We start from the raw sequence: 27,175 nt of genomic DNA, 5'->3' as shown, positions 1-27,175 counted from the left end.
TCTAAGCAGATGTGGCAAAAGCGCTGCTTTTATATTAGTGACAAACAAAATGTCTCTACTAACCCAGCGCCATGTCATTAGTATTTGTGGTGCCTACAGAATTCCTTACATCAGGTGTGTGTGTATTTGGGGGGGGGGGGGGGGGGCATAAACGGTTTGGTGTCATGAAAAAGGTGCTGCAAGGAGGAATGCTGTGAGAATGTGGAGACCGGGTTCTCAGGGCACTAAATCGATTGCAACTGGACTGTTGTGCCTGACTTAGAAGACTCATCTAATAATGCTTCATCCATTCATGAAACAAGGCTCGGTTAGGCCTCTATTCGAAGTCAAAACTGCTTCCTGCTCATTTGATCATTTCATATTAAAGACCATGTCCATGTGGCCTCTTCCACATGCCTGCCGCTTGACAGCATGTGTTTGTAATGTTTGTCATATTGTACAGTGACTTCTGTATTGTTCTCATACCTAAACCTTAATCAGACATTTGTACACAGCAGCAACAGATACTAAAAAATGTAAGGAACATATATGAAAGTGGCTCAGAGGTGAAAGGCAACAGCAAGATTCACATTCATTTGTAGAAGATTTTCGCAGTTCAGATTTTTCGTTGTTATTTTTCCGTGTAAAATTCATCTTTTGTTGGTTAGTCGTTGAACACGGTGGTTTTGAGTGCCTCCGACATGCGGTTAATTGGTGCACTAACAATGTATTGAATTTGAAAAAATAAAAACACCAATTACGCAAGGGATGATTGCGTGTATGCAAATTTCGGACTTCAGCACCTCCGATAAAGTTAAGAACCACTGTGCAAGGCAGTTTGCCAACTCCCCTTTTAGAAGAAACCAAGGCTTTCTTTTGCAACAATGGCAAATCCGTACCGCTGAGGTGCCGTCAACTTCACCTCCAAACTAGCAGGGGATGCCTCTCGGTGATTTCTTGGCTGCCCAACGGCGACTCCTTCCACTCTGGGCAAATCTCTGTGCCCTGCCCCGCGGTGATCTGCCCCTGCCTCAAGAAAATCAAATGCAGTGTGGAAAAGCCTGAAAGTGGATTTACCTGAGCATCTGACTTTGTTGAAAAGACTTCAAGGAGGCGGTCGATCGACAATCTCTTTCACACATGAAATGGGTTACTCCTATAACATCTCGTCTGCTTCTACTGATTCACAGGCAGTTGGAAATTTGTTGAACAAAAACATAACTGTGAGGTTGTCACAGTGTATGTATTTTTTTATAAATTTGAAATTAATTCCAGATTGAACTACCTGCACCATCAGAGAGACAAACAAATAAATATATAAATATGGTTTTATTCATTTATGTATTACAGCTCTTTGCACCCCATCCAACAGGACAGAATGACATTCATTGGCAATACCAGAAGAGTTGTGGCACACTGACTTAAGCACCGTCAACATTTCGTTACAATTTCTCATGCACGAGAAAAATGTTACCGCAGTGTTTTGTCCTGATGCAAGGAATGGTAAAAGGTGCGCTACCACGGGAAACAACCATGGTTTCTCATTTTCTTTTTACACATAATGCCATGTGGAGATTAATAAGATTTCATATAATTTGAGAGGGTATAAAAAAGCTATTTACAAATTCAAGTTAAATTTGTACAAAGTAAAAGTGCATCAAATGTCATAAGTCCATCCTGCATGGAATAAAAACAGGATTTTCAGGAAAACTAGAACTCTCTTTATGTTAACATAATTACTTTTCAACCTAAGATTTTGGTGATTTTGACACAGCCTTACAACTGCTCCTTTTAAATATCAAATTCAAAATACAATAATATATCTTTCCATTTGTGGCAGCTTTCTGGGTGACGTTACCCTTGAGGTTCTTCATGTATTATACATTTACCATAAGAGTTTAAATAAATATTAAAAAAAGGAAATAAGGTTCAAAGAGATTTGCGAGAAATTCTCCCCCAAAAACCAATCAATATTTTCTCTACTGCTCCTTAGAAATGACTAGAGAAAGCTCAAAAGAAAAAAAAGGGCCAGGAGACCTGTGAAGGATTTGACACCGAGGGCGCTGGGATACATGGATCAAGAAGGCCCTCAAGTCGGAACAGTGCAGTCAAACTAAGCGAGTGTGGCAGTGCTGACTCGTGGCTGGGGAGGGAAGGGGTCGGGGGGGCACATCCGCTGCGCCGGTGCTACCTTGCCTCAGTTATCGCAAAGAGTTGTCGACATGGCGCCACTGTGGATGTCGGAGAAAGTGGGGGAGAAAGAAGGAGGAGGAGTGGTCCCTGAGTGTCGGCTCCCCGATGGGAAAGGTGTCAGCTGTGGGCACCTAGCCTGCATTATCGTTCTTCAGCCACTTTTCCATTCATTTCCCGCTCGTCCTCATCTCTCCGTTTCTGTCTCTGGAAGAAGCCCAACTAGGAAGAGAAATAACACATCTTCAAAGCAAAAGCTTAAAAAACAATGCTTCGCTTTACTACTACAATGCACAATGTAACTTCAAAATATTAAATTTTATTATAGATGACTAAATATCAATATATGAAATATTTTATAGATCAACATTTGCATGTCAAACAAACACTGGTTGTTGAATTTTGATGCAATGCAATGCATTTCTACTTCTTCTCTCTATTCATGACAAATGATTCATAGTAATTTACTTGCAATACCAAATACAATGTTGTAAGTGATCAAATTGCTGTATTTTTCCTTCTTGCTGATTACACAGCACTTACCTTCCAGAGAGCCAAACAAAGCAGGGCTAACAGTAAGAGTCCTCCCAGCGTGCTGCCTAAGATTATCCAGGTTGGGATTCTGTAATCTCCCTCTTTTCTCACTTCCAATATTATCTATGAATTTTACAAAAAAAAGAAACAACGTAGTCATTTGTTTTGCTTCGTCAATTGTTCCAGTCAAATAGTAATAGCCAAAGTGACATGATGTGAAAACAGAGAATGTCGATTTGCACGAGAGATGGGATGAAATTATCTCCTTTGGATGATACTGACAATGTTAAATCCGTTCAGAAAATGGAAATAAAATTGTGGGATCCTTCCCAAAATCCCTATTCCGCAGTCATCAGTCCACCCAGGTGAGGAAAATCCAATAAAGCATCGTTTTTCTGCCTGTATTCATCAATAGAGGGCAGCACAGACTCTAGCATGTAAGGCCAGCCTGATGCGTCTTGCTGCTGTTGGTCCTTTCGGTCCCTGAGCACCACACAGCGAGTTCACGTGGCCAGAACCTTCTCATTTGCTTTCGATCTTAAGTATGGCACTGACCTTCTGTTTGATGACTTAATTAATATCACAAAAGTTTCAAATCACATTAATTGTCAAAAACAATAAAACATTAACAAATACTGAACGTGTGCTTAGCAAATAAAAAAAGGCTAATGTATAATGAAAGGCCACGTTTCTAATGAATTAAAAATCACATTCATTGCAAAATCAAATTCATTAATTATTTATTATTGCAAAAATGGTCTCTCAAGATTCAAGCAAATGCAGCAGAGGTGCATTTGCTTGAATTTTGTATGTATCGTCTGTCTATAGATGGCTGACATATAATTAACCTGCATTAGTGGCCTCGCATTAGCATAGTGCCTTTTTCAGACAAACCGTTTGTATTGAGCAGTTCCCAGAATATATTGCAAAGGCAATAAGGACGTTAATCCTCGTCGTCATGTGTGTGTTTGTGTGTGTGAACTCTACACTATATGTGTATTTGTCTTACTCTGTCCTGTTTTACAATGTCAAAATGACAAAAGTAATTGTGGCCTCAAGAGTTTCAAAAACAGAATATTGAAAATAAGGCAATTATTGAACTATTGTTGGGGCAGCATAGTTGACTCACTTCTCTGACAGGTCTCTCTTCATGTAGAAACATGTGGCTGGTGGAGGGGAGCTCCGCTGATGCACTGGTGACCAGTTCAAGGATTTTAAACTTCAGCTGGACAGCAGAAAAAAAACACAATTGTTTTACGTTTACAATGTAACTCTTGCATGTATTGAATTCTAAAAGATATTTTAAATAGGATACTCACTGCATGTAAAGTATGTACTCGTAGAGCTCCTGTTATTCTAACTGAGATTTCTCTGTAGGAGGCGACATTGATTGTGCACTGTATTGGTAGAATCAGGGTGTTGGATCCATTCTGCAATAGCAGACATTTAAAATGAGCAAAACAAAAAGCCTCAAGGTACAGCTTCATCTTTGGTGAGTGAGTTTTAGGATAGTTTTGTACCAAGCGAGAGAAACGGGTGAGGTCCTCAGGTGACGCCCTGCTCTGTGCCACATGCTGGGGTGGTACACAGTGTGTACCATCTCTCTGCAGGAAAACATTTTGAGCACACATTTGAAAAGCCACTTGTGTTTTTATGTGACTTCAACTGAGACACTGAGTGTCATTTATTCAGTTGTGCAACATTTATTTGCTCTCTGCACTCACCTGGTCAATGTGCAAATCCGATATCTGCAGGAGCTGGTTGCCATTTTTTGTCATTTCTGGGACCTCAATGTTCAGCTGTAGATCTTTCACAGCAAAGTAGCCAAGATTCTGGATCTGAGGGATGAACCAGAGTAAATTGGGTATTTGCAAACAAGTGTTGACAGCACCGTCGGCTTACCTGAAAAGTGAAGTTAAAAGGAGGACCAACAACTCCAGGCTCCTCCAGTGATAGTTCTGGTTTGATCTCATAACGAGTTGGATTTGAATCCCTTTTGAAGTGAAAAATAAACATATTAAAAATGCAATGTGTGAGAAGTAACAAGCTTCATACAGTATTTGAAAAATTTACTAATAAAAAAACCTTGTGAAGAGAAGGTCTGCCTCGTATTTCAGTGAGTAATAGATATCATTGAAGTTATCAGCTGTACTCATTTCCTCGCCATTGCTGTGAAGAGCAAAAAGTTGTTCAAAGCTCTACAAACTGGATTGAAACTTATTTAGATAAAAGTGTATTGTTCATGAAGCGACTGTCCACACCTGCTTGCCTCCAGGATGACTCTGAGATGATCAAGGATGACAATGCGACTGAACTCAAACTCCAAACGAAACAATACCTATACGAAAAACACATTGTTAATTACGCATGTGCATCTTAAAAAGCACAGAATAAAGTGCTCCAGCCAATACAATGCTCTCACAATAATGTCAGCCAAACACAACCGGAAATGCCCCTGACCGAATCGGGGCCCGACATTTTTATTCGGAGATAAGAAAAGTAGCGTGGAAGAAACCGGGAGTCAGGAAACTGTATTATCATTGTTGTGGACAAAAAAATGAAGTAACTCATGGAGGAATCCTAAAGTAAAACAAAACGAGCTCTCAAGTGCCCATGCAAAAATGGGGAGACGAGGAGAGGAGATGGCGGTCGAATGTCAGCAGGGAGCAACGCTGTGCCTTGTTCACGGTTCTTCAGGCCTTCATGAAATGCTGATCGGTTCCATTTGAGCAAAAAGGAATGTAAAACAATATTTACTGTAGCTTCCCTCCTCCACATAGCATGACTCATCCCTGACAGACCACAGACATGGTACATAAACAAATGAAGAACTCTTTTCCTCCAACCCCATTTATGCGGTGGAAAAGGACCCATGATACCCTGGAAAAAGAAGGCTTATCTTTTCCTTTCCATGGCCCCTTTTAAAAGACTTGGGTACCGAAAGATGAAGGCGAGACGCAGCAAACTCCAAGTAGACTTTTGGGTTAAGTGACAATAGAGTTTGTAATGAAATGAGATGTGTGTAATTTGAATCAATAATCAAGTCTGAAGCGCTAAAAATTGACAAAGCAGCAGTAAGTTTATCGTAGTTACGACTAAGGTCAGGAGAATCAACGATCCTGCCGTCTTTACTTACGATCTTGGGGGGTGGAAAGAAAAGCAAAGGATTTACACTAATTCTTGTTCGACTCGGATGAGAGCAGAACGCTATTGTGGCTCTGGATGCCATTCAAAGTGTATGAGTGGGTATAAATCAGTGGGAAAATTTAACAGTGACAGGAGCCGTCTTGGTTTAGTTTGCTGGGGAGCGCTTCGAGAGAAACGCGATATTTTTGTTACCCAGGGGATGACTGCTGTTTGTGATAATAGTGTGGTTAGGACATTGCGTAAACTCTTTCAATCACTGTCTGCACTTCATTCCTAGCGTCTTTGTCAACACAACGGCAACCATGTCCATACATCAATGGGCTCCACGGCTTATTTGTAATCCGCTTTCAGTTTAATATCTTTAATTGCCCCGTCTGGAGTGCCATCAGTGTCATCCTTATCGGAGCTAATTCAAACATCGCCTTCTTGATAGTGAAACCCGACACCTTGTTGGAAAATGCTCCAGAGAGAGCTGTGCCTCATAAATATATCAGACGTTAGAAGCCCTCAGACAGACGTGTGTGTGTGTGTGTACGTGAGAATTAGAAACAGATGACAAAGAGTAGATTTCATTGACTCCCACCTGCAGGATACAGATGAAAGAAAGGTTTGAAGAATGGTTCCATTGAGGTGAATGCACATAAATTATATCTCATAAGATGGTTTAGGAAATATCTTTGTCATGGAAATTCAGTCAGTCTGACTCACATGCAAATGTGTGTAAAATGATGGAAACATGAGACAGACGTTATGACCTGCTTCACAGGAATTCTTACCCAAAGTAAGTTATGCGTTCGACCCCACATCTTTTGCTACTCATCATGTCTTTTGCAAGAAATAATAAATATGGGAAAAAAACATCAGCAGTGATGTTCAGCTTTGCCCCGTGTAACACAAATCTCTTTTTTATCCATCTTTTCTACAGCGTTTAAATGTAGGTATATTCCTTTTCCACCTTTCATGAGTGGAACTTGTTTCTCGGGCAAACATGTATATTACGGTCTTTCACCACATTTTAATTTTATACACATGATGTAACAGAAAATTACATTCATTAACTAATGGCAAGAAAAAAAATAACAAAAATATTTCTGGAGGAATTTACTTATACTGTCGACTGAAATTGATCATCCCACAATCCAAGTATTTGAAATAGAGTCTGAGAGCCAAATCATGGCCGCTCATCGTTTCATTAAAAATGCTACTACGAGTATAATTTATGCGTTTTTGTCCGTCGCTGATGAGGACATAACAAATTATATGTTCAAGTCTGGCCTGTGGTTTGGCTTGTTGCGTGCTAATTTGCAATCTGAATGATTTGATGGTGACAGAATAGAACAGTCTTACTCCTTATAAGGGAAAAAAATAATTATATATATTTTTTTAGAATTCCACATACCATTTAGTCAGATTACATTACTTATCAAATTTTAATCAGAGATGGACTTTTGTGTCCCTTAATGTATTTTTTATGCTGATGTCCTTTTATATCTTGCACTTCAGGTTTTTGATACATTTTAATTTTTGATTTTTACGACATGCTTGACCTGCCGAAGTTTTCTTATTACAGATTTTATCATGCGTTGTAGTTTCTTACTGAGACGTTTTAGTAAAAGAAGCTCGACCTCTTGCTGACCCTAACCCTTAATTCAGAAATATGAATACTGTATATTATTGTATTGCATATTGTATTATTGCTATTATATCATTAACATTATTTATTATGAAACCTCAAGTGATAGAGAAAAAAAGGCTGATTCAGAATAAGCGCAAAAAAAAATACTCAGAAAGGTTTACTTGCATCTCAAAAATGGTAAAAACTGTATAATTTGTGAATATATTGGGCCTTATCTATCAACTATGCATGTTTGGACTCGTGCAGTTTGCTTTTATTGCAAAAATCACTCGCCATACAACAACGATGATGCTGACATCATTGAGTATAACAACTGAAATAAATCGCAATAAACACTTCATGAATTAATATGTGTCTTATTATTCTTGGAGAAAGAACAAAATAATAGCTCACCTGTGCTTTTGATTTCATAAACGGAGCACTGACATTGCAGATCTTCTCATGTTTCACTTTGTCCTCAATGTAACAATCAATCTTGATATCAGCATTGTCCTGGTAGGAAAGAACATTGACAAAGTATGAGCATCTCACAAACAAACTGGAGCCTTCGTTATGAGCACACACCTTCAAAATGAGGCTTGAGAAACGCAGATTGTGGGAATAGCTGATATTGAGACGAGCATTGTAGGCATTCTCTCCTTTGTTTTCCAGCCGGACATCCACTACCAGCCTTCTCCTGTTTGCCTCGAGAACCCGTAGAGATCCCTCTGAACCTCCTTCATTTAGATGGCGGCAGAAAGCACCTCGGGACTGAACCGCCTGTGAACAGAACTGCCTGGGAGGCAGTGAGGTGAGAATACAAAATGGAAATCATACCGTAAGTAAATCATATGTACAAACTAACATCTGTTGGTTTATCATACCATATGCTTTGTTGGATTAAATGGAGAAAATAATTAGGACATTCCTGACTTTGGAAGTTTACCCTACTACAAAAAGCATCATCTTGAATCTTCATTCACATCAGTCAAGATCTATACAAATTCCTTTGTTGCATTGGCTGTATATTTTTGTCATACTCAAAAATCCATTGAGAGCCCATAATCACCAAGATTTTGCAATAGCCCACCTCGTCTCCAGACCAAGAGCAATTGATGGCTAGTTTGTACTCTTTCATTCACAGAAAATTGATTTTTTTCTCCCCCTTCTCACCAAGCTACTTCTAATGGATTTGTAACCTGTTCCAGTTGACACTGCGTAGCCAATTGTGGGAGACAATGTATAATAGAAGATATTAATTCTGTGTACAGAACATTCAGAAACTTCGAAATTCAAACACCATTCATTTATTAGTAAGAGTGCACTTAGAATATCACCAGAGGATCAAACAATGACGGGACTCTCCCCTCCACTGTGTGTGGATACTTACTTTTGAGTCATCAGGTCTGTCACACTATGCAGGGCTAGGTCTGGCATACACCGGTCATCCTCATCACATCCGTTCCAGAAAGGCAACTATAAACAAAAAGAAAGGTAAGTGTTGAGAGAGAGAGGGAGAGAGAGAGAGAGAGAGAGAGAGAGAGAGAGAGAGAGAGAGAGAGAGAGAGAGAGAGAGAGAGAGAAACAGTGCTCAGGTCTGTGTTGTGATTATTTGCTTCTGACCTCAGTTCTTGTCTCCGTTGGCCAGCTTTCATCTAGAACCGGTCCATTGAGTGGATCCCGCAGCCCAACTTGTACAGCAAACACGATAGGCCTCGCATAGTCGGTTGTCTCCTATAATACAAAAAGCTTGAGACGCACGGCATTAACAAATTCCAAATTATTTACCGTAATTTTCGGACTATAAGTCGCGTTTTTTTTCATAGTTTGGGTGGGGGGGCAACTATACTCAGGAGCGACTTATATACATATAGATCACCAACTGATTCCCGAGCGCGGCACCGCTGCTGCTCACTGCTCCCCTCTCCCCCAGGGGAAGGATTAAAATCACACGGGGATGGGTTAAATGCAGAGGACAAATTTCACCACACCCAGGTGTGTGTGTGACGATCATTGGGACTTTAATCTTTAATCTTTAATATATATGTTTTTTTTTTCAGTTTTTTGGGTATTTTATGGCTGGTGCGACTTATACTCCCGGTGCGATCGATAGTCCGAAAATTACAGTAATTGAAATGTTGTTTAAAGTAGCTGTGTAGAATAGAGTCCAAGTGCTGCGTGAAAAAAACATTCTATTCGCAAAGATAACTCACAGAGTTATTTTATTCTGATGACTATGTTTAGCATCACAACCTTGATTCAAAACACATTTTGGAATTTTGTTGATACAACCTGCAGTTTTATTGACTTGCTCACCCCACTAAATGAGGCACTTTAAGCTAACGCTCATGTATTACCTTATCTAATGTATTCAGTATGTCTTGCTAAATAAATGTATGAAAAATCTCCATCAACCATGTAAGCTTATTTAGTGTTTATTTACAGCATATCATTTTTTTAATTACACTGGCTTAATCAGAGGCGACTTTATATGTCCCTAAAAATATTTTGATGTTTTCAAGAATGTTTTTTCTAGCACAACAGGTTTTCGAGATGTTTTCATTTTTTGATTTTAAGTTTGACCGATACAAAAGTTTGAGCAATACGGATTTTACCAGGCGTTTTTAATTTAAAGCTATGACGAGAATCCACCAGTTGCTGAACCTAACCCTCAAGTCATAAATATTATATTATTGTGGTTATATTAGTATTAATATAATTATAAAAACTTTTTGCGCTAGAGAATAAACAAGGAGAGATTCAGAATCATCACCAAAAAAAATGATTTAGAAAACTTTATTTGCATCTCTAATTAAAAAACTGAAAAAAGTAGTTGACCATTGTCATTGTTTACGTAGACTATCAAGTGGTAAAGAAATGTAATTGATGGCAATGACAAATTAGTCAACAAATATTTAGCCTTTAAATTATGATGCAATGCAATAGTGCCGCATTAGTAGCTGACATTTAGGACTGGTCTTACCATGACATGGAAGTAAATGTGCTCACACGCTTCATCTCCAGGAAGAAGGGTCAGGTTTTGAGGCTGAGACTTGCTTGGGTTGTCCAGGATGGCTCGAGGATTGAAACGTCGCTCCGCAATGGACACGTTATATTTTAGCCCTACGGGGTCATAAAAGAAATTTATAAAGTATTATTAAGGCAGAATAAAATGTATTGGAAAAATTATGACAAAAAAGTTAGGTTACAATAATCAAGTATAATATTTCAGATAATACAATTAAAATTTACAGTACATATTAAATGAAAGACACTGCAATGTTGTGAGAATCAAGCTGCGATTTTGCACAATATATATATTTTTTGGTTGTTTTTTGTTGAAAAAGTCAGTAATTCAAATTTATCTAGTGAAATTAAACCCTTCCAAATAAACAATAATTTGTTCAAATCACGACTGTTGACAAACTCAGCAAACAAAAAAAAAAATGCTGCGTTCTACTTTTACAAGAACAGGCACAAACAATTTAGCACAATCATATCAAACTACTTGTTCTGGTGATGTACTTAAATATTGACTTTGTTTTTCTTGCAACTTGACAAGATTGGTGCGATTTATCATCAATGAATATTGACTTTAATAATATTTGTAAAATTAAATGAGAAAAAAAACCTTTTTGTACAAGAAAGTCTGTGCAAGATGAAAGATGGGCTTTCATTTAGAGACCTATAAATTAAAAAAAAATGTCAAATTGTGGCAATGCCTAATGACATCACTGTGGCGGTCCAGTGCAATTTAAGCTTTGCATGAGATGATTGTGAGACTGATTTATCTAAGAATCCAAATCCTAAACTGCAGAACTGAGTCCTTTCCAAGCCACATTGTTTAGACAATTTCCATGTAGTATCGCCTGGAATCTTACTTTATGAGTGGAAAACATGACTGCTGTTTAAGTTGAAACTAGGCACGGCTAAAAAATTAAAAGAAGTACACTGACCTTGACCTTTCAAACATTTTCCACCGACAACACTATTTAGGACTTTCTAAAACATTGTGTGTACCACAACACTTTGAGATACTCATAATGCAAGTTTGCATGAAATTTTTACTCCACAGTTTAGTTTACGACTAATGCACCACATTTTCCAAGCATTACTCACCAGCCATAACAATGAGCAGAAAATTAAATAAATGTGTTGCACTGTACGTATGCAAGCAGGAAAGACAAGATAAGTCCCACTGTTCTCCATCTACTTTGTTTTTGACATGTCTGATTTATTTGATGAAGGGGTATAGGGCAAAAGGTTAAATAAGAACACACTCCACCTTGCCATCTTTCCACACACAAAGACACCTAAGATTATATCTCTTCAAATACACTTTACGGAAAGAAGCTGAGCATTTGTGTAGGTGGCCAACCGCCCGCCATCTGACAGATTGAGCCATCAGTTTATAATTGAGCAAAACAGATCAAATTCCAGATGCCCTGGTACAATAACGGACTCTAAAAATCATTACGTCTGACTGCAAGCATGTGGTTAAGCAGCTGTAAATGCAGCAACATTAGATTCGGAAACAGCGATGAGATTAATAGTAAAGATCGCTACAAATCTTTTGGTGCCACTTGTAAGCAGGAGACACTGCACAGGAAAGCACACCCTGAAAATGTAGATTCAGGCAGGACATAAAGGATATACTATCCTGGCTTTTACGGCCTTTTCCGCTTGAAACCGGCCAAGTTTCTTCCTGTCATGGTTCACCGAGTACAAAATAACAGCTGACCAACGAGGTATTGCAGAGTGACAACAGAACACTTGTCAGCACTTCTCTCAGAAGCGCAGTGTGATTTTGTGCTGGACCTTAAAAATGTGTTTCGAACAATATTAAATGAAACGAAACCACGAGTGAAAAACTGGACCGGAGCACTTAGAAAGCAGTTGATTATTTGTTCTGGCTTACCAATTTCCTCCGTGGCAGCAATGGCTGTTCTGGAGGTGATGTTGAAGCAAACAATGGCTGACATGCAGGTCACGTCTTTGCCACCCCTCTGACAGTCTTTCACAAAGATGTTGATCTTACTGGGTTCAAACCTGACAGTTGTATAAATGCGGACAACGCTCTTTGACCTGTGAACACATGCAGAAAGAATCTTCGTCAAGACCCAACGGTTCCAGAGTACTTAAGCTTTAAATTCACTCGGGTCATGGGTGATATAAATAAATAAACAACCATTGACACTTACATTCACACCTAAGGATATTTTTGAGTCTTCAATTAACTTGCCATAACTGTGTTTTGGAGTAAGGGAAGAAAACAGAGCCTTGGAGTAGACTGACAGGCACAGAAAGAATTTTTCGTTCACACCGGAAGGCTAGAGCCCAAATTTGAATCCGTAAACAAACTCTCGACTGTAAGGCAGATGTGCTGATAAATTTCGAAACCATCTGTATTATACGAAACCATCAACTGGAGTATTTTGCTCATAAAACATGGCTGTAGTAGTAGTTTTTGAAACTACTACTACTATCGTTAGTATTTTGGCATTAGAGGGAAGAGGAGTTGTCTCCACTTAATCTGTCATGTATAAAGTGGTTATAACAATGATAACAAGATATTTCTTCTCCCCAAAAACTACAGTTTTTAGCTACCACATATCTTAATTACCAAAGATAACTGTGTAAAAAGTGGAGGAGAATGGATGATGAATGGATGGATGGATGGACGGATGGATGGATGGATGGATGGATGGATGGATGGATGGATGGATGGATGGATGGATGGATGGATGGACGGATGGACGGACGGACAGACGGACAGACGGACGGACGGACGGGACATGTAAACTCCAAATAACTCATTTGTACATCTTCATCAAGGACTTTTCAATTGATGCTTTTCATTTACTGTTCAAGGTGATGTAGCAAGAAGGGGAAATGCTCAGCACTTTATGAATCTTGTGGGAGAACAGCCTGAACACTTATGAAACATTGGACAATTATTGCATTTACCATTGCAACAATGCTTGTTTGTGAAGGCAAAAGGAGACGAATCACACGACAATTACAAAAAATAAGTGGCATCAAGGCTGAAACCATGCTGAAGACAATGTTGGAACAGTTTGTTGTCTGCTAGATGATGTCATATTAACCGGTGAGAGCATACCTATGCCAATTTATATCTTTATTTTAAATATTGTGGCAATCAGAGTAGACTAACCAGAGGAGAACAGCTGCACCAAGTGATCCCACTGCCAGGTCCACTAAACCATCGTTGTTCATGTCCATCATTCCATGGATACTGCGGCCGAAGTATTGCAGGCCAGGTGCCAAGTCTGCTGCCGCAATCCTCTACAAAACACAAAGAACAATAGATGAATACAAAACCGGGTCTTATGTAGTGTTTTTCAAACACATTGTCAAAATTGTTGTTCCTTATAATTGGCAAACATAAAGACAGATGTGTACGAGGAGATATACTGAAAATGCATAATTCATGCATTATTTTGGAATTGCTGTCCAACAAAAAAAGATTTAAAACAAACAATAACAAAAAAACTGATGGTAGCCTTGACTCAATTTTCAAACTTTCATTGCACAAGCTTTTCAGGGGCTCACAGCAATCAAAACAATTTCTGTAACTCTCAATGAGATTTATGCTCGTGCCACCAGGAATTTGGCCCCTCCTTGTGGAAAACACTGCTCCAGTTGTCTCAAATTTGTTGTGTGCCTCCAGCACTTTTTCAGCTCCTTCCACAAATGTTTCTGTTCATTTAGATTACAATTTATAGAGCAAGTAAATAGTGAAAAGTAATTAGGCACTGGAAATTGTATCCTGTTGAGATTTAGGAGATACTGTGCTGGACGCAGCACAGGAGCTACAGAAGATCAACAAGACACATCAGTGTTTTTTCTTTGTTCATTTTTTTCCTCTATAAACATAAAACTGATGTAAGTTTGCAGAACGCGCCAGTTTTATTTCATTTGTCTAAAGAACTTCCCAGAGGCTTTTGTGGCTTGTAAGTATGAATTTGGTATTTTGTAATTTCAGTAAGCATTGTGGCTTTTTCAGACAGAACCACTGTATCAAACATTTTTTCAAATAATACTTCTATTGTCACAAACCCATTTGGAATGTCATTCTGTGCTGGAGGTCATTTGATTATATCAATTTTTTTCTTTGCGACTTATGCTTGATTCCATGTGCTAATGCTTTATGTGAACTTCTCTTAAATCCCTTCACATGATATATTTACTCGGCTGTTGCCTTTTATCGAGAGACCTTCCTTCACACATCTCAATGAGTAGCTTGACAATGTGCTCACTGAGAATCACACCCCATAACTATTTGGTCAAACCTTTTTATTAATGCCAGACTGTTCATTATTTTTCTGGCAAATCAGGTATCAACAGACCACTAAATTGATAAGCAGCCACACACTCTTTCCAGAAGAGAAGAAAAGTAAAAACATCCTTTCATTATTTTCTTTTCATTATAAAAAAAATATATATATATAAGAGAGGGCGGCTCGGTGGAGCACTGGGTAGCACGTCCGCCTCACAGTTAGGAGGGTGCGGGGTCGATTCCACCTCCGGCCCTCCCTGTGTGGAGTTTGCATGTTCTCCCCGGGCCCGCGTGGGTTTTCTCCGGGCACTCCGGTTTCCTCCCACATCCCGAAAACATGCTTGGTAGGCCGATTGAAGATTCCAAATTGTCCCTACGTGTGAGTGCAAGTGCAAATGGTTGTTTGTCTCTGTGTGCCCTGCGATTGGCTGGCAACCGGTTCAGGGTGTCCCCCGCCTACTGCCCGTTGACGGCTGGGATAGGCTCCAGCACCCCCGTGGGGACTAAGCGGTACAGAAAATGGATGGATGGATATATATAAGAGAGAGAGAGCAGCTTCTTTCCAAGTGTTGTCCACTGTTTGTTGATGACTCTGAACAATTGCCTGCAATTTTCCAGTCTGCACGAGAGATCTTCTTTTGAACTGTCACCAAACTCTTCTATGATTGTAATTTTTCCTTTCTTGGAAAAATATTTTCTTATGTAGTACCACACATAAACAATGTCATTTAAACAGGCCAACGTAAATAGCTGTAAGGCAAAATATTTGCATGAACACTGGGCATAGACATCAATGTTCTAGTAATATTGTATTTTCTCATTTTATATTTTTCTGGCACGGCACAGGAGTGAATGTCGCTTGCACGGCTGCCTCACAGTCAAAGGTTTTGGATTAGAATCTCGCCTTGAATCTTTCTGTGAGCAGTTATGTTCCCCTCAAAGCTTACATGGGATTGCTCCGGGTGTTTACTGGCAACATATTTTGGATTTTTCATATACTTCTCAAATTGATACCATTGTCAGTCCCCATATTTTGTTTTACAAATGATCATCTTGAATTGTTTAACAATGCAACGGCTGCAGTTCAAAAAACAAGCTGTTTTTTCCGCTCTTCATTTTCTTGTGTTTCAAATGATATTTTGGAAGCGACTCCAACAACATGATATAAGTAGAGTTCCCGTTACAACATACCTGTTTGTATTTGCGCAGTATTCTGTTCTGCTGACTGAAGAAAACATAGATTGCCCCTTTGTGCTCGTCTTCTAACGGGGCCCCTACCACCAGGTCATTGAAACCATCCCCGTTTAAATCAGGTACGGGTGCAAGGGACGAGCCAAAGCGAGCATTCTGGCCACCGTTAAGGATCTCCAATGCACCTTCATAAACGAAACGATTCTGAAAGATTTGAAAAATGAAAGACATATAGGTTAGCTCTTTGTGTATTTTTACGTTATAGGAGAATGACCAATAAATACAAGAACGAGAGGCTCCGGGCTCTCGATGAAATATTTAACCTGCACCTCAGTGGGTGATGAAGTAATTTGAGTTTGTATGTTTTGGGCTTGTGAGACAGTCTCACATTTCAACGACACATACGTACATACATTGGACTTTGTAAGCACATGCGCTGATTGTAGGACTACAATCTCAAATTTAGTTCTCCATCATTAAAACATACATTGATGATGGTATTCATATTGTCATTTATGAAGGAAAAGTAGCAAGTGACTTTCCACATCGTTGAGCCAGGTTAACAAACCAAACAATAAAAGAAATGTTGGTCAACTGTAAATTATGATGAATCCATTAGTTCTGTGTGTTTGATGTTGAATTTGATGGTTTCTAACATCTGTGAGCAAGTGAGGAGGAGCACTAAAGAAAGGAATTTTATCTCAGGCTCATGAAAAAATCATTTTAAGATAGTGATGGTATGAACCTAGAGTATATTTAATCATCGACCATTTTTGTCCATCAGCAAAAACATCTCATAAAACATCAAAACAGAACAACAGGAAATTAGACACATGGGAAAAGTCACATTCCACTTTGAAAAGCACTTATGTCAGCGTCTGGGGTTAACAAGTCATAGTTGACTTGATTATTTACAGCTACTGATCACGACGGGGATGCGGAATTACGTGTAGGCCACTGAGGAACTTGAAATGATAAACCTGAAAAGACAATCATATCTGTCTCGGTTGCTCTTCACCTCAACTTGCTCAACTTTTCCGTAACAAGATGGGCCAACTAGCTTTTACCATTGGCAGAATCCAAGTATTTATTCTTAGCTTTTTAGTGACCACATCATGATGGAATGTAGGAAGCAGAAGAGTTAAAGAGTCACAAATGGACTTTTGTAAAATCTAGATCAGATTTGCTGACTAAACAAAGGGGCTGTTAAATCCTTGGAGGATAAAAACGCTCCGGAATGACTCCAAGTAAAAGGTCAGATGGGAAATATCCAAGTTTATGGAAGTGATTAACGGACTAGAAAAAGTTTCAAAGAAAGCGTTCTGACTGAATGGAGGAAAACGCAACTCAACCAGTAGTCATGCATGTCATTGCTCTACTTGGCTTTTCACTTCATAATAAAATTTAGAGCAGACGAAACATGAGATGACCATTTTTTTCCCCAGTTGAATAAATGGAGTTGATTTAGGAGGGCAGGTTTTGCTTTTCAGCTACCTGATGAGTATGCAGAGTGAGAGTGAAAGGTATATTCTGAGCTGGTTAAGACATTGGTTAGGTCCACGATAGTGAAAATCTGTTCAAAGTGTAAGTGTTTTGATTTTTTTTCAACAATCTGATCTAAATGGATCTGATTGGGAATATCATTCATCATCCCAACTAAAATGGTTTTGGATTCCAACTGGACATGCACAAAGATTTTCCTTTTCATGTGCAGTCTATTCAGCTACATGTGGTTGGTCCATACCATAAAGTGCCCGCTTCCATTTTTCCAGACAGACCTGGAACTGGAATTTCCTTCAATTACAGAAAGTTCTCGCCTGCAATTGTTACTCTGTAACAGGTTTAGAAGGGAGAGAATACTTTCCTGTTGAGTTCATTACAGAACATCTATTAAAGGCCTTGCAAAGTTTTTCCTTTTTGATCTCCGCATTTGATCTGGTCAAAGTCATGGAGCAAATGTGTGCCTGCAGTTAACTGCAGAGCTGGAATGCAACAATCTGTTTCTTTGTGCATTGGTGGGACACCTTTGCTGAAGTGTGTTGTGAACTTTCCCGGGATGTCTGGAGTTCAAACAGGTGATGACCTAATTTACTAAAACAGTTTGCCTGGCCTCAATTAGACGTATGCCAGTACAGTATAAGTATGTGGTCTGTCTCTGTGTCTTTCTTGAAGGTTGAAGAGTTTCTACCAACCAGCTCTGTCACTCTGTAGATGTATACTTTTCCCTTCTCCATGCCGCCACTGAAGAACATAGGAGCCGCCACCAAAAGGTTATCAGTGACACCGTCTCCATCAATATCCACTGGTGCAATCTCACTGCCGTAATAAGAGCCAATCTGAAAACACACCACATGAAAATAACATTTCAACCTCTAGATCAATCTTTTTACAATGAGCAGTATCTCCAAATTTAAAACTAATACTCTACTACTACTTTCCCGTCTGAAGTTAGTGCTACATATGTCCTCAATATTCCAAACAAATATGGGTTTGTGTTTTATGAATTTAACTGTTATGACGTATTTGTCAGTATTCTGACTGTGGGAACATTACTGAATCAGTCATGGAACATCGTCTATCTGGTTTTTGATTAGTAACATCTGCCCCTAAAAAATAATAATAAAGTCGCTTTAAAAAAATCTGAAAAGGAGGAGAGGTTTACCAGGTTCCGTTCACGTTTATCTGCTGTTTGTAATATTTTAGGTAAAATGTAAACTGGTACCACAGGCCAGTTTCCAGTGGTGAGTGTAGTGGTCAAGAAGATATTGCCAAATTCATTGAGATGGATATTGTTATACTTGCCATTTCATACGTTGTTACTGTCCCAAGGACCTTTGACAATTTGAAAAGCTCAATTGGCCTACCATGCATATTTTTGGAATGTGGGAGGAAACAGGAGTACTCTGAGGAAACCAACGCACGCAATGGGAGAAAATGCAAACTCCGCACGGGAAGGCTGGAATTGAACCTCCACACTGTGAGGTGGACGTCACTTATTTTAGGCATACTATTTTTATAACATCAGTCTGGTTGTCTTATTATCTGATCTGGTTGGATATGATCCAATCTTTGCTGGAATTTACATATACACTACACACCATCACAAGCTCATGATGGATGGATGGAAATAATTTACCTGATATATTTTTTCAGTAGGAATACTGCATGTTGTAACAAATGTTCATTCTTCAGTTGTTTTATACGTTCTGCCGACTATACAAATGAACATACTACAGTAGCCCTTTTGGTTTTCACAGTCACTTGGACATTTCCCCAGAAGGAAACATCAGTTGGCTCATTTCCCCAATAATTTAACTGGCTTCACATTACTCAACCTGTCAACAAATGCATGTTTTATGCGGTCGTGTTTTTATTAACACATTTAGATGAAACCAAAAGATACAAAGGGAAGCCAAATATAAACAACAAATAAATAGTCTTTACTGGTAAGCGTAACAGTGCAGAGTATTTATTTATTTCACTCACAAAAATATTTTAATTTAAATGTATATGTTTGGGTGCTTTATTCCAAATACGCAGAAGCACATGTGTCAAAGTGACTAACATTACCCAGAGTTTTAACTTTTGAAGCAATTTCTATAGAATAAAACGATTAGGATTATTCATATGTATGTAAAACCAAAAGTAGTTTATGTAAGCACCTGCTGGCCTTTGAGGGAATGGAGGATGGTGAGGTTACCAGGGGTCTTCAAAGTGAAAATGATCACTTTGCCAGTATGGTTAAAGCGTGGTGCTCCAGCAACGAGTAAACGCCCACTTTTGGCTGATACCACTGATGTCACTGTATATCCTAGTTAGAAAAAAAAAATACTATTAGTTTTGAAAGTTCAATGGAGCTCACATTTTCAATCAGTAAATCTGCAAATGAAGAGACGCAAATTTGTCATTTGAAAATAAACATTGATATAAGTACAATAAGCTTTGAGGGTATATTCAAACAGATGTTTGTAAGAATCTCAATGTGCACAGCTGAAACTCAATGAATTCTCTGCTTTTTCCAGTATTTTATTCCGCTTGATCAACATGTACTTTTCCACCTCCGTAATACCCCTTGTCTAGAATTTCTCAGAACTCAAGCTACTTTAGCTGGCGGCCTGCTGGATAAGCTCAGTCAAACAAACCACTGATGGTAAAAACACAGGTTTTGTGGTGGAGGAGATAGATGGTGCTGGGGAGGATGGAAAAGGCTGAGTGGTGGGGCACTGGGGTCCGTAATGAAGACAAAAAAGGGGGGGGGGGCTGATTTAGTGTATCAGACTCAAACCAAATTGACCTCTATGAAAAGTGGCAAAAATATATTGTGATTTTATCTTGAAATTTGAGTATGTAAATGATACCGACAAAAGATTACCAACTCAACCTAAATACAAAGTCCACAGATTGTAATCAAATTATTTAAATAAGATAAGCTAAAATAAGATAAGATGAGATAAGATAGTCTTTGATATGTCTCACATGGGGAAATTTCAGGAACTAAATTCATGCCAATGGCAGAGCTACTTTATCAACAAAAATATTTTGTATGTTAATAAATTTGGCGGGAAACTCACCTAAGTAGGCACCATGGTTTTTGAGCTCTTCTGGAAACTCCTGCGCGTAGGAAGCTTTCGGAGGGACCACCTTCCCTTGCCGTGTCTCTTTTAGCACTGCCCCGTTCCAATCATAAGCCCCGACAGCTCCCACCAGAGTTCCATCCTAGTGATGAGACATTTCACATCATTGTCAAAACAGACTTCAAAAGCTTGACAGGTCCACTGCACTGTGTAACCACAGTAGGTTTATTTGATGTCTAATGTGATAAGACAAAGATAGCAATAGAGTTCAAAATATTTATTTATGTATCAATTTGTCTGATTTTGATCGGGTCAAATTAGGGTAATTAAATAGGGATTTGTGTTCCGTCTATAATATACCCTGTTGAATGGCACATCTTAACACATTGCTTTATTCTCTCTTGGCTTTTAAAATAAAAAAATGGATTATTTTTGGTTTTGATTATTCTGCCATGCTGAGGGAAACGCTGAAAAAAAAATCACGTGGAATTTATACACAGCGATTTTCTGCAACCATGCCCCTGTGGAGAGCTGATGTTTGCCGAATATAAGAAAACAAAACTTTATTTACGCTCAGTTTAAGTATGCTAAACAAACAACAGCTGGATAAACAATAAAATGTTGATGTATAAAATGCCTGCTTGTATATGACATAAGCAGTTTGCAGTCTCAAGAAAAACATCTGGGCCTTCAGGTCATTCTTCCTCGTTTAAATTCCAACATTCCTTCCAAGAAGTTCTCCTCCTTTCAACCCTCAGGTTGACTGCTGCAGAGCATCCACGGAATCTGGCCTTGTGGACAGAATTTCCGACCTTTTCCATCGCCCATCTGCAAAGTCTCTGCTATTTTCAGCATAAGTGGGATAAATGGATTTGTCTCTTGACAAATCCCACTGAGAGGGGAAATTTAAAAGCCAACGCATTAACCCATTGCGTTAGCATAGAGTTTCATCAAGCAAGGGTACTGTATAGTGTCCAAGACGTGAAACATGCCTCCCCTCCCGACTTTTGCTGTGTCACCCAGAAAGAGATTGCCAAGCAAAAAACCAGACTGCAGCTAACCCAACTGTTTCAACTCCACATAACGTGTCTCCCTTGAGAGAAGCGGTGTTTTATTTCCCATCCCTGCATGGCTGAGGTGGAAAAGAAAATCTGTATTTTCTGTCAAGTCCCCCTAAATCAAGATCACCTAGCCCTCTGGGTTCCTCTGGCACCTCTAAGTGGGAGTGAAAAGTGATAAATGGTGGGTTATGAGGAGGCGTTATAATGCCATAAAAATTGAGACAATGTGTTGCTCCATACGATGACAGACGGTATGAGACGACGTGATGCCTTAAGTGCGACTCACCTCAACATTGTGAGCGGAGAATCCAGCTTGAGACATCTGGAGACCAAACGCTGTTCCATTTTTACTGGTTCCTATGTAAACAAATATGTCTTGAAGGCCTTGGAAGCGCACACATTTTATCTGGCATACCATACTGATGGAGAGCGATGATATTGGAGTTACATTTTTAATGTCGCATTTTGAATATTTAATATGTAAAATAGATACTCTGGCTAAATGGTATTTGAGAATATCAACAAACAATAATGTTTAGCCATAAGTAAGAAGAAGAGACTGATGTAAGATTATCACCTATTGACGTATAGTGTTGACCTTAAAATACATTAACTGGCAAAAAAAAAAAGGGAGCCCTGCATAATTCAAAGATACACAATGTGGTATTGTACATAAGAACAATACACAACTACATACGTAAATAATGCCGTTTTGTTTCTGAAACGATATTATCTTTGTTCTCCAGTGTTACTATCTTAGCGGTGAATTAATTTTTTGCCGTTACATTCTTGAAGATATGATGTTTGGAATGATAAAGGATTATCAAGCTAACCTTCTAAACTGAAGATGCGTTCACCAAGTGCATCCACAATGTCCTTCAGTGCCGATTCATCCGTCACATTGAAAAAGTGTTTGTCGTCTGGGTCACTGGCAATGTATTTGATCTCATTGAGGAATGCCTCAGGATTGATCCCTCTTCGGTTGTAGTAACCGAGAACCTGTGAAGATGCAAGCCGTGTTCAGCAATGAGCATATGGTTTTGTAATAAGTTTGATCTCATTAATTCAATGTTTGGTCATTAATCACACACACGAGTATGTTATTAGCAAGATGAAGTAGATTTATAATGTGGTCTGGACAACATCATTTACACCTTTAATTGCTCATCCACTCAGTGGAGTTTGGGGCTGATTGTTTTTGGCTCCACTGTTAACATAAGATTCCTACATGACTTGATGAGGTCACTACAGTTAACATGCCATTACTGCTTTAAAGCCGCTCTTGAAACTCTGTGGCCACCAGAAAAGAAACCTCATAAAAGAGGAGCCAAAACCCCGGTGAGTAATAGGTCTAGCAGACTCACAGCAATGGCGTAACGGGTGATGCCATCTTTTTCACTCTCCTCAATGGCTGGCTGGAGGTCGGCACTATCATGAGACTCTCCATCAGTTATCACTATCATCACTTTCTTGGCCCCACGTCGACCTCCTTGTTTGAAAGCTTCAGATCTGTTAGCGCATCATGCATCATAATTTAAACAAAAGCACATTCTAAAAATAAACTCTGAATCTGTTCGATGTTGGCAGGTACCGTGCAATGTTGATGCCGAGAGCCGTGTTAGTCTCCTCTCCGCCCCGCTGGTCGATAGTGCGTGCTTTCTTTACCACTTCCTCCACAGATTTAAAATCATTGAGTTTGAACTCGTGCACAACTTTTTCACCATACTGAACAACTCCAACCTGGTAAAATAGACGCGATAACAAACCACAATGAGTACGGCTCCAGTTAAACAACATGTTGTGGAGAAAAGAAAAAAAAAGGAACACCTGAATTTGACCTGGTCCGATATAGAACTTCTGAAGAACGTTGATGAGAAAAGCCTGCACTTCAGTCCAAGGGTAGATGGAGTTGGAGCCATCCAGAACAATAACTATGTCCATATAGGTCTCACATCCTAAAAAAAACATGACAAATGGTAAAAAGGCTGTCTCGGCATACAAATAAATTTGGGTCAGGGTTTGTAGGCTTAAAGGCTTACTCTGAAAGGCCGGTGCAATCGTTCGGGAGAACTTGAAACTGGCATTGACTCTGGAGCAGATACCAGTGCTATAGTAAGAGCTGCCACACTCATATGACCAAAGTGGTCCACAGGCCTGAAAAATCAAAGAATAGTATAAACTGTAGTTTTGTTGTTGTTTTTGTCGAGCTTTAGTGTTCCCGCCGAATGTGTTTGAATGCAGAAATCCTAGCATTCACTATGTAGTCTTTTGAATCTGGAAAGAATACATATCATTCATACAATCAACCTCAAATGATTAGATGGTGATGATGGAACTGCAATCTTAAGCAAAACTGAGACACTTTTGGACTTTCACAAAATAAGCCAACTCAACCACTAGGTATGTAATTAAGGAATTCTGACCCAATTGTCACAACAATAAAATCTGATAGGAATTCTTAATCCATTATTTATGATGTGTGTCCGGAGCAGGGTTGTGGTGAGCTGGATCCTCGGCCAGATGAGTCAGGAGCTTGACAAAGTAAATCTGAGCTCAAGTGTCAGAGTGCAAGAGTGCAGTTTTGTGCAAACAAAAAAAAAAGCATCATTCAGGCATCATACATAAAGATCAACACCCTCAGCAAATAGGCGTTTTCTGTGAGGAAAGACAATTTCACTAATACAATTCATCCTTTTTCCTGACAATCAATTCAATATGTAGTTAGATGGTCTCACCACAAAACTGTTGTCTTTGGGATTGGTCATAAGCGTCATTCCCAACCTCATCTTGTCTTTCCGCTCAGATACATTGGTCAGAGATATCCTTCCTTGATGCAAAACAAGAAATGATCTCAAATGCTCATTTATGAACCAAACAGACTTACAGTACATACACAGAGTACTTCCTGGTCTCACGCAGATTTACAGGCAAACACCGCATAGTTCAAAAGTAACAAGCCCAACATAAAGTTTTTGTTAATTGGCATGCCGTGCGGTAACATTAGTGGTACAAAACACGTGGAAATAGAAAGAACCCACAAAATTATAAAACGAGGAATGCCAGGTTGGAACCACTGTCTGTCTCACACATGCCACCACGAGATTCAGTGAGTTACATTCAATGAAGACATGCAAGTTGTGCACTGCTTTCTGTTTTGGGTGATGATGTGTTACTTTACCAAGGTTAAGCTTGGTGCAACCATTTCCATTGGTTCGTTTGGTCAGTGAACATTTATATACATCCCCTGTCTGGTAAACACCGTTCATTTCATATGGTGCTCCAACTAATAACCTGGAAAACAAACAAAAAAGGTCAACATTAGTTTATTTTTTTAAATAAATTATACAATACGTCGAACACTATAGTTTAACAAAAAAGAGCTTGACTAAAAAAGCTTCAAATGGCATTACTGCTTTTATTCAACTCTTCAGGAATTAGATTTTTTTTAAATGACTATATTTTGTTACTTTGTTCATCATATAAATTCTAGTAAAATAACCAAATTTGAATTTTTTTTCCAACTTGAGAATTGTCCAAATTGCTCAGTGTTTCAGTAGTTTTTGGAAAATTTTGCAAAATGTGCTATTCTCTAACATGCAACAGCAAAAGATTTAGCAAAATTTGCTATTCTCTAACATGCAACAGCAAAAAACATTCATCACAGATATCTGAGCCATTAATAGACCAATAAAGTACAATGGGAATTTATTTAACATGCAGGTTCAATTACAAATGGTAAACAGTCCGCTTCATCACGGTGTTCCCATTTTGTCATCAAAACACATAACCCTTAAGTGAACAATGAGGCGCCAAAGAGAAAACATTTTCAGTATTAAGTATGATCAAAATTCAGCTCTTTGTGTTGTTTTTTTTGTATTTATTTTGAGAAACCAAATACAACACCACAAGTAACAAACTTAATTTGCTTACTAACCCAGTTTGTACAAAAACAAAACATTTGTTTTGCCCTCTTAGTCAGAAATTTAGGCACCCACTGTTTGAACTGTGATTGGAAGCAGCATTTGTGTAAGCAGACATTCCGGCTGCAAACGCAACAGCTTTTTATCAATCTCCTGTCGCAAAATAAACATCGTGTTTAATGTGGGGTTTTGGTGCAATATACAGTAAAGTCATTAGGAAGTCTAAGTAAGAGTAAAATAAGCACAACTAATGAGTTACACACAGAGCCAATGACGTTTCAAGAGTACAAGGAAGCACGAAACATATTTGTCCACTCATGCATGCTGAGACAGTTCTTGAAAACGTACGTTACAAGAGGAACTTTTCTACAAAAACAACAACATTGTGCTTAACTTGAAAAATGTGTAAAAATCATTCATAAATTGAGGTAGCATTGTATTGGTCCAATTTGGTCCAATTCTGTGAGCACTTGCACATAACGGAACCTTCTGGTATGCTTAAACATGCCAAATGTCCGATAAGCGTGCAGGCCCTGCAAGGAATGTAACGAATTTAGCAAACAGTGGCATGTGCTGAGGTGTATGTTACAAGGAAGCCTTCTCCATATAGCTCATCACTTTTTAGAAATGAGCACTTTACTGGCTTGGCACCAATACGAGACCCAAAGTCCCTGGATACCCCGGTGAGTCCCAATACTTAATAGAGCGACAAAATAAGTTGAATAAATATGATAAAAAGGGAGCTGCTTATTCAAGGTTTGAATGTGCGCAAACATCCAATGCAGCATGGGTGTGGAATGACGCTGGATGAAAATGCAAGCTGCAACTATGTGCAAGAATAACAACGGGGCGTCTGTTCTTTCAGCGTTCCACCACCATCTACTGCACATTGATGCAAAGGTCATCAAAGGTTATCACCTTTCCATCAGACCATATTTTGACTCATCGTTGTTCATCCCACTGCGAATGTCATCTGCAACGTCACTGTATGAGAGCTTGGGAAATTTTTCAAGTGCTGAGGCTAAAGGAGAAGGGGACAGTTGTTTGACTTGCTGACAGTCAGTGGTCTGTTGGTCAGGATGTCCAAAACCCAGTTCCCCCAGTGATGGACGCAGCCCAAGAATGTTCAGCTTTTGCACCAGGTTCTCCGGGCTGATGGGTTCGAAAGCCAGGGGAGAAATCCAGCAAGAGCAAGCGTACTAAGAATTTCCTGCTTTACCTTGACGCTTCTGACTACTGTCTTGGACGGTTTCCTCGTTGGTTTATTTGCTCGGTACAACGATGTGAAAAAGACGAGTTGGGGATGATGGGAGGTCTCTTTATGGTTATCCACCCGCATTGGTATGATTTTTAAAATGCCTTTGGGTACTTGGATTGGGGGGAGCTAATGGTATCATGGAGCACTCACTCATTCACTCACTCGACATTTTGTCCGTCAAGCTTTGAGGTTTGAGGTTGATTTTATTGGCAGCTGAAGCCTTCTGCATACAATACTCTCTTTCCTTTCAATATACACAAAAGTAAAGGCCATGTCGAGCCAGAGCTGCCTGAGGGTGAAAGAAAATTAATAACATGAAAAACAGTCAGATAAAGCAACATTGTGCGATAAAATCTATATTTTATTGTGTTGTGCATTCTTAATATTGCTGCTAGATTGTACTCTG

At 39.1% G+C, this 27,175-nt stretch overlaps 2 protein-coding genes across 5 annotated transcripts in view; one reads left to right on the top strand and one right to left on the bottom strand.

Moving 5' to 3' along the window:
* Positions 1–1,289: 1,289 nt before the first annotated feature.
* Positions 1,290–27,175, bottom strand: part of itga11a (integrin, alpha 11a) — a 34,127-nt gene continuing 8,241 nt past the window's right edge. Inside the window, exons 3-30 of one of the 2 annotated variants that reach the window (XM_061276249.1) lie at positions 24,770–24,882; positions 24,327–24,418; positions 23,631–23,745; positions 23,419–23,546; positions 23,183–23,331; positions 22,956–23,100; positions 22,425–22,590; positions 21,878–21,948; positions 20,528–20,672; positions 19,619–19,767; positions 18,149–18,292; positions 15,957–16,160; positions 13,641–13,771; positions 12,384–12,550; positions 10,449–10,588; positions 9,089–9,199; positions 8,856–8,941; positions 8,051–8,261; positions 7,880–7,978; positions 4,965–5,041; positions 4,789–4,872; positions 4,606–4,696; positions 4,428–4,541; positions 4,224–4,307; positions 4,023–4,133; positions 3,833–3,928; positions 2,713–2,826; positions 1,290–2,391 (exon numbers count right to left, since the gene is read on the bottom strand). In XM_061276249.1, the coding sequence (XP_061132233.1) occupies positions 2,314–2,391; positions 2,713–2,826; positions 3,833–3,928; positions 4,023–4,133; positions 4,224–4,307; positions 4,428–4,541; positions 4,606–4,696; positions 4,789–4,872; positions 4,965–5,041; positions 7,880–7,978; positions 8,051–8,261; positions 8,856–8,941; positions 9,089–9,199; positions 10,449–10,588; positions 12,384–12,550; positions 13,641–13,771; positions 15,957–16,160; positions 18,149–18,292; positions 19,619–19,767; positions 20,528–20,672; positions 21,878–21,948; positions 22,425–22,590; positions 22,956–23,100; positions 23,183–23,331; positions 23,419–23,546; positions 23,631–23,745; positions 24,327–24,418; positions 24,770–24,882 (3,415 nt within the window). In that variant the 3' untranslated portion in view covers positions 1,290–2,313. Of the gene's footprint in view, positions 2,392–2,712; positions 2,827–3,832; positions 3,929–4,022; positions 4,134–4,223; positions 4,308–4,427; positions 4,542–4,605; positions 4,697–4,788; positions 4,873–4,964; positions 5,042–7,879; positions 7,979–8,050; positions 8,262–8,855; positions 8,942–9,088; positions 9,200–10,448; positions 10,589–12,383; positions 12,551–13,640; positions 13,772–15,956; positions 16,161–18,148; positions 18,293–19,618; positions 19,768–20,527; positions 20,673–21,877; positions 21,949–22,424; positions 22,591–22,955; positions 23,101–23,182; positions 23,332–23,418; positions 23,547–23,630; positions 23,746–24,326; positions 24,419–24,769; positions 24,883–27,175 lie in introns of those variants that run through there. The other variant, XM_061276250.1, reaches the window with a different exon arrangement.
* coro2ba (coronin, actin binding protein, 2Ba) overlaps positions 14,147–27,175 on the top strand; it is a 53,970-nt gene continuing 40,941 nt past the window's right edge. For all 3 annotated transcript variants that reach the window (XM_061276254.1, XM_061276253.1, XM_061276252.1), the window contains exon 1: positions 14,147–14,439. The gene's annotated coding sequence lies outside the window, so the exon portion shown is untranslated. The remainder of the gene's footprint in view (positions 14,440–27,175) is intronic.

This window comes from Syngnathus typhle, linkage group LG4 (genome assembly GCF_033458585.1).
Source record: "Syngnathus typhle isolate RoL2023-S1 ecotype Sweden linkage group LG4, RoL_Styp_1.0, whole genome shotgun sequence".
NCBI classification, from domain to species: domain Eukaryota; kingdom Metazoa; phylum Chordata; class Actinopteri; order Syngnathiformes; family Syngnathidae; genus Syngnathus; species Syngnathus typhle.
Note: the sequence above shows the minus strand (reverse complement) of the source record. Positions and strands in the feature narration are given on the sequence as shown.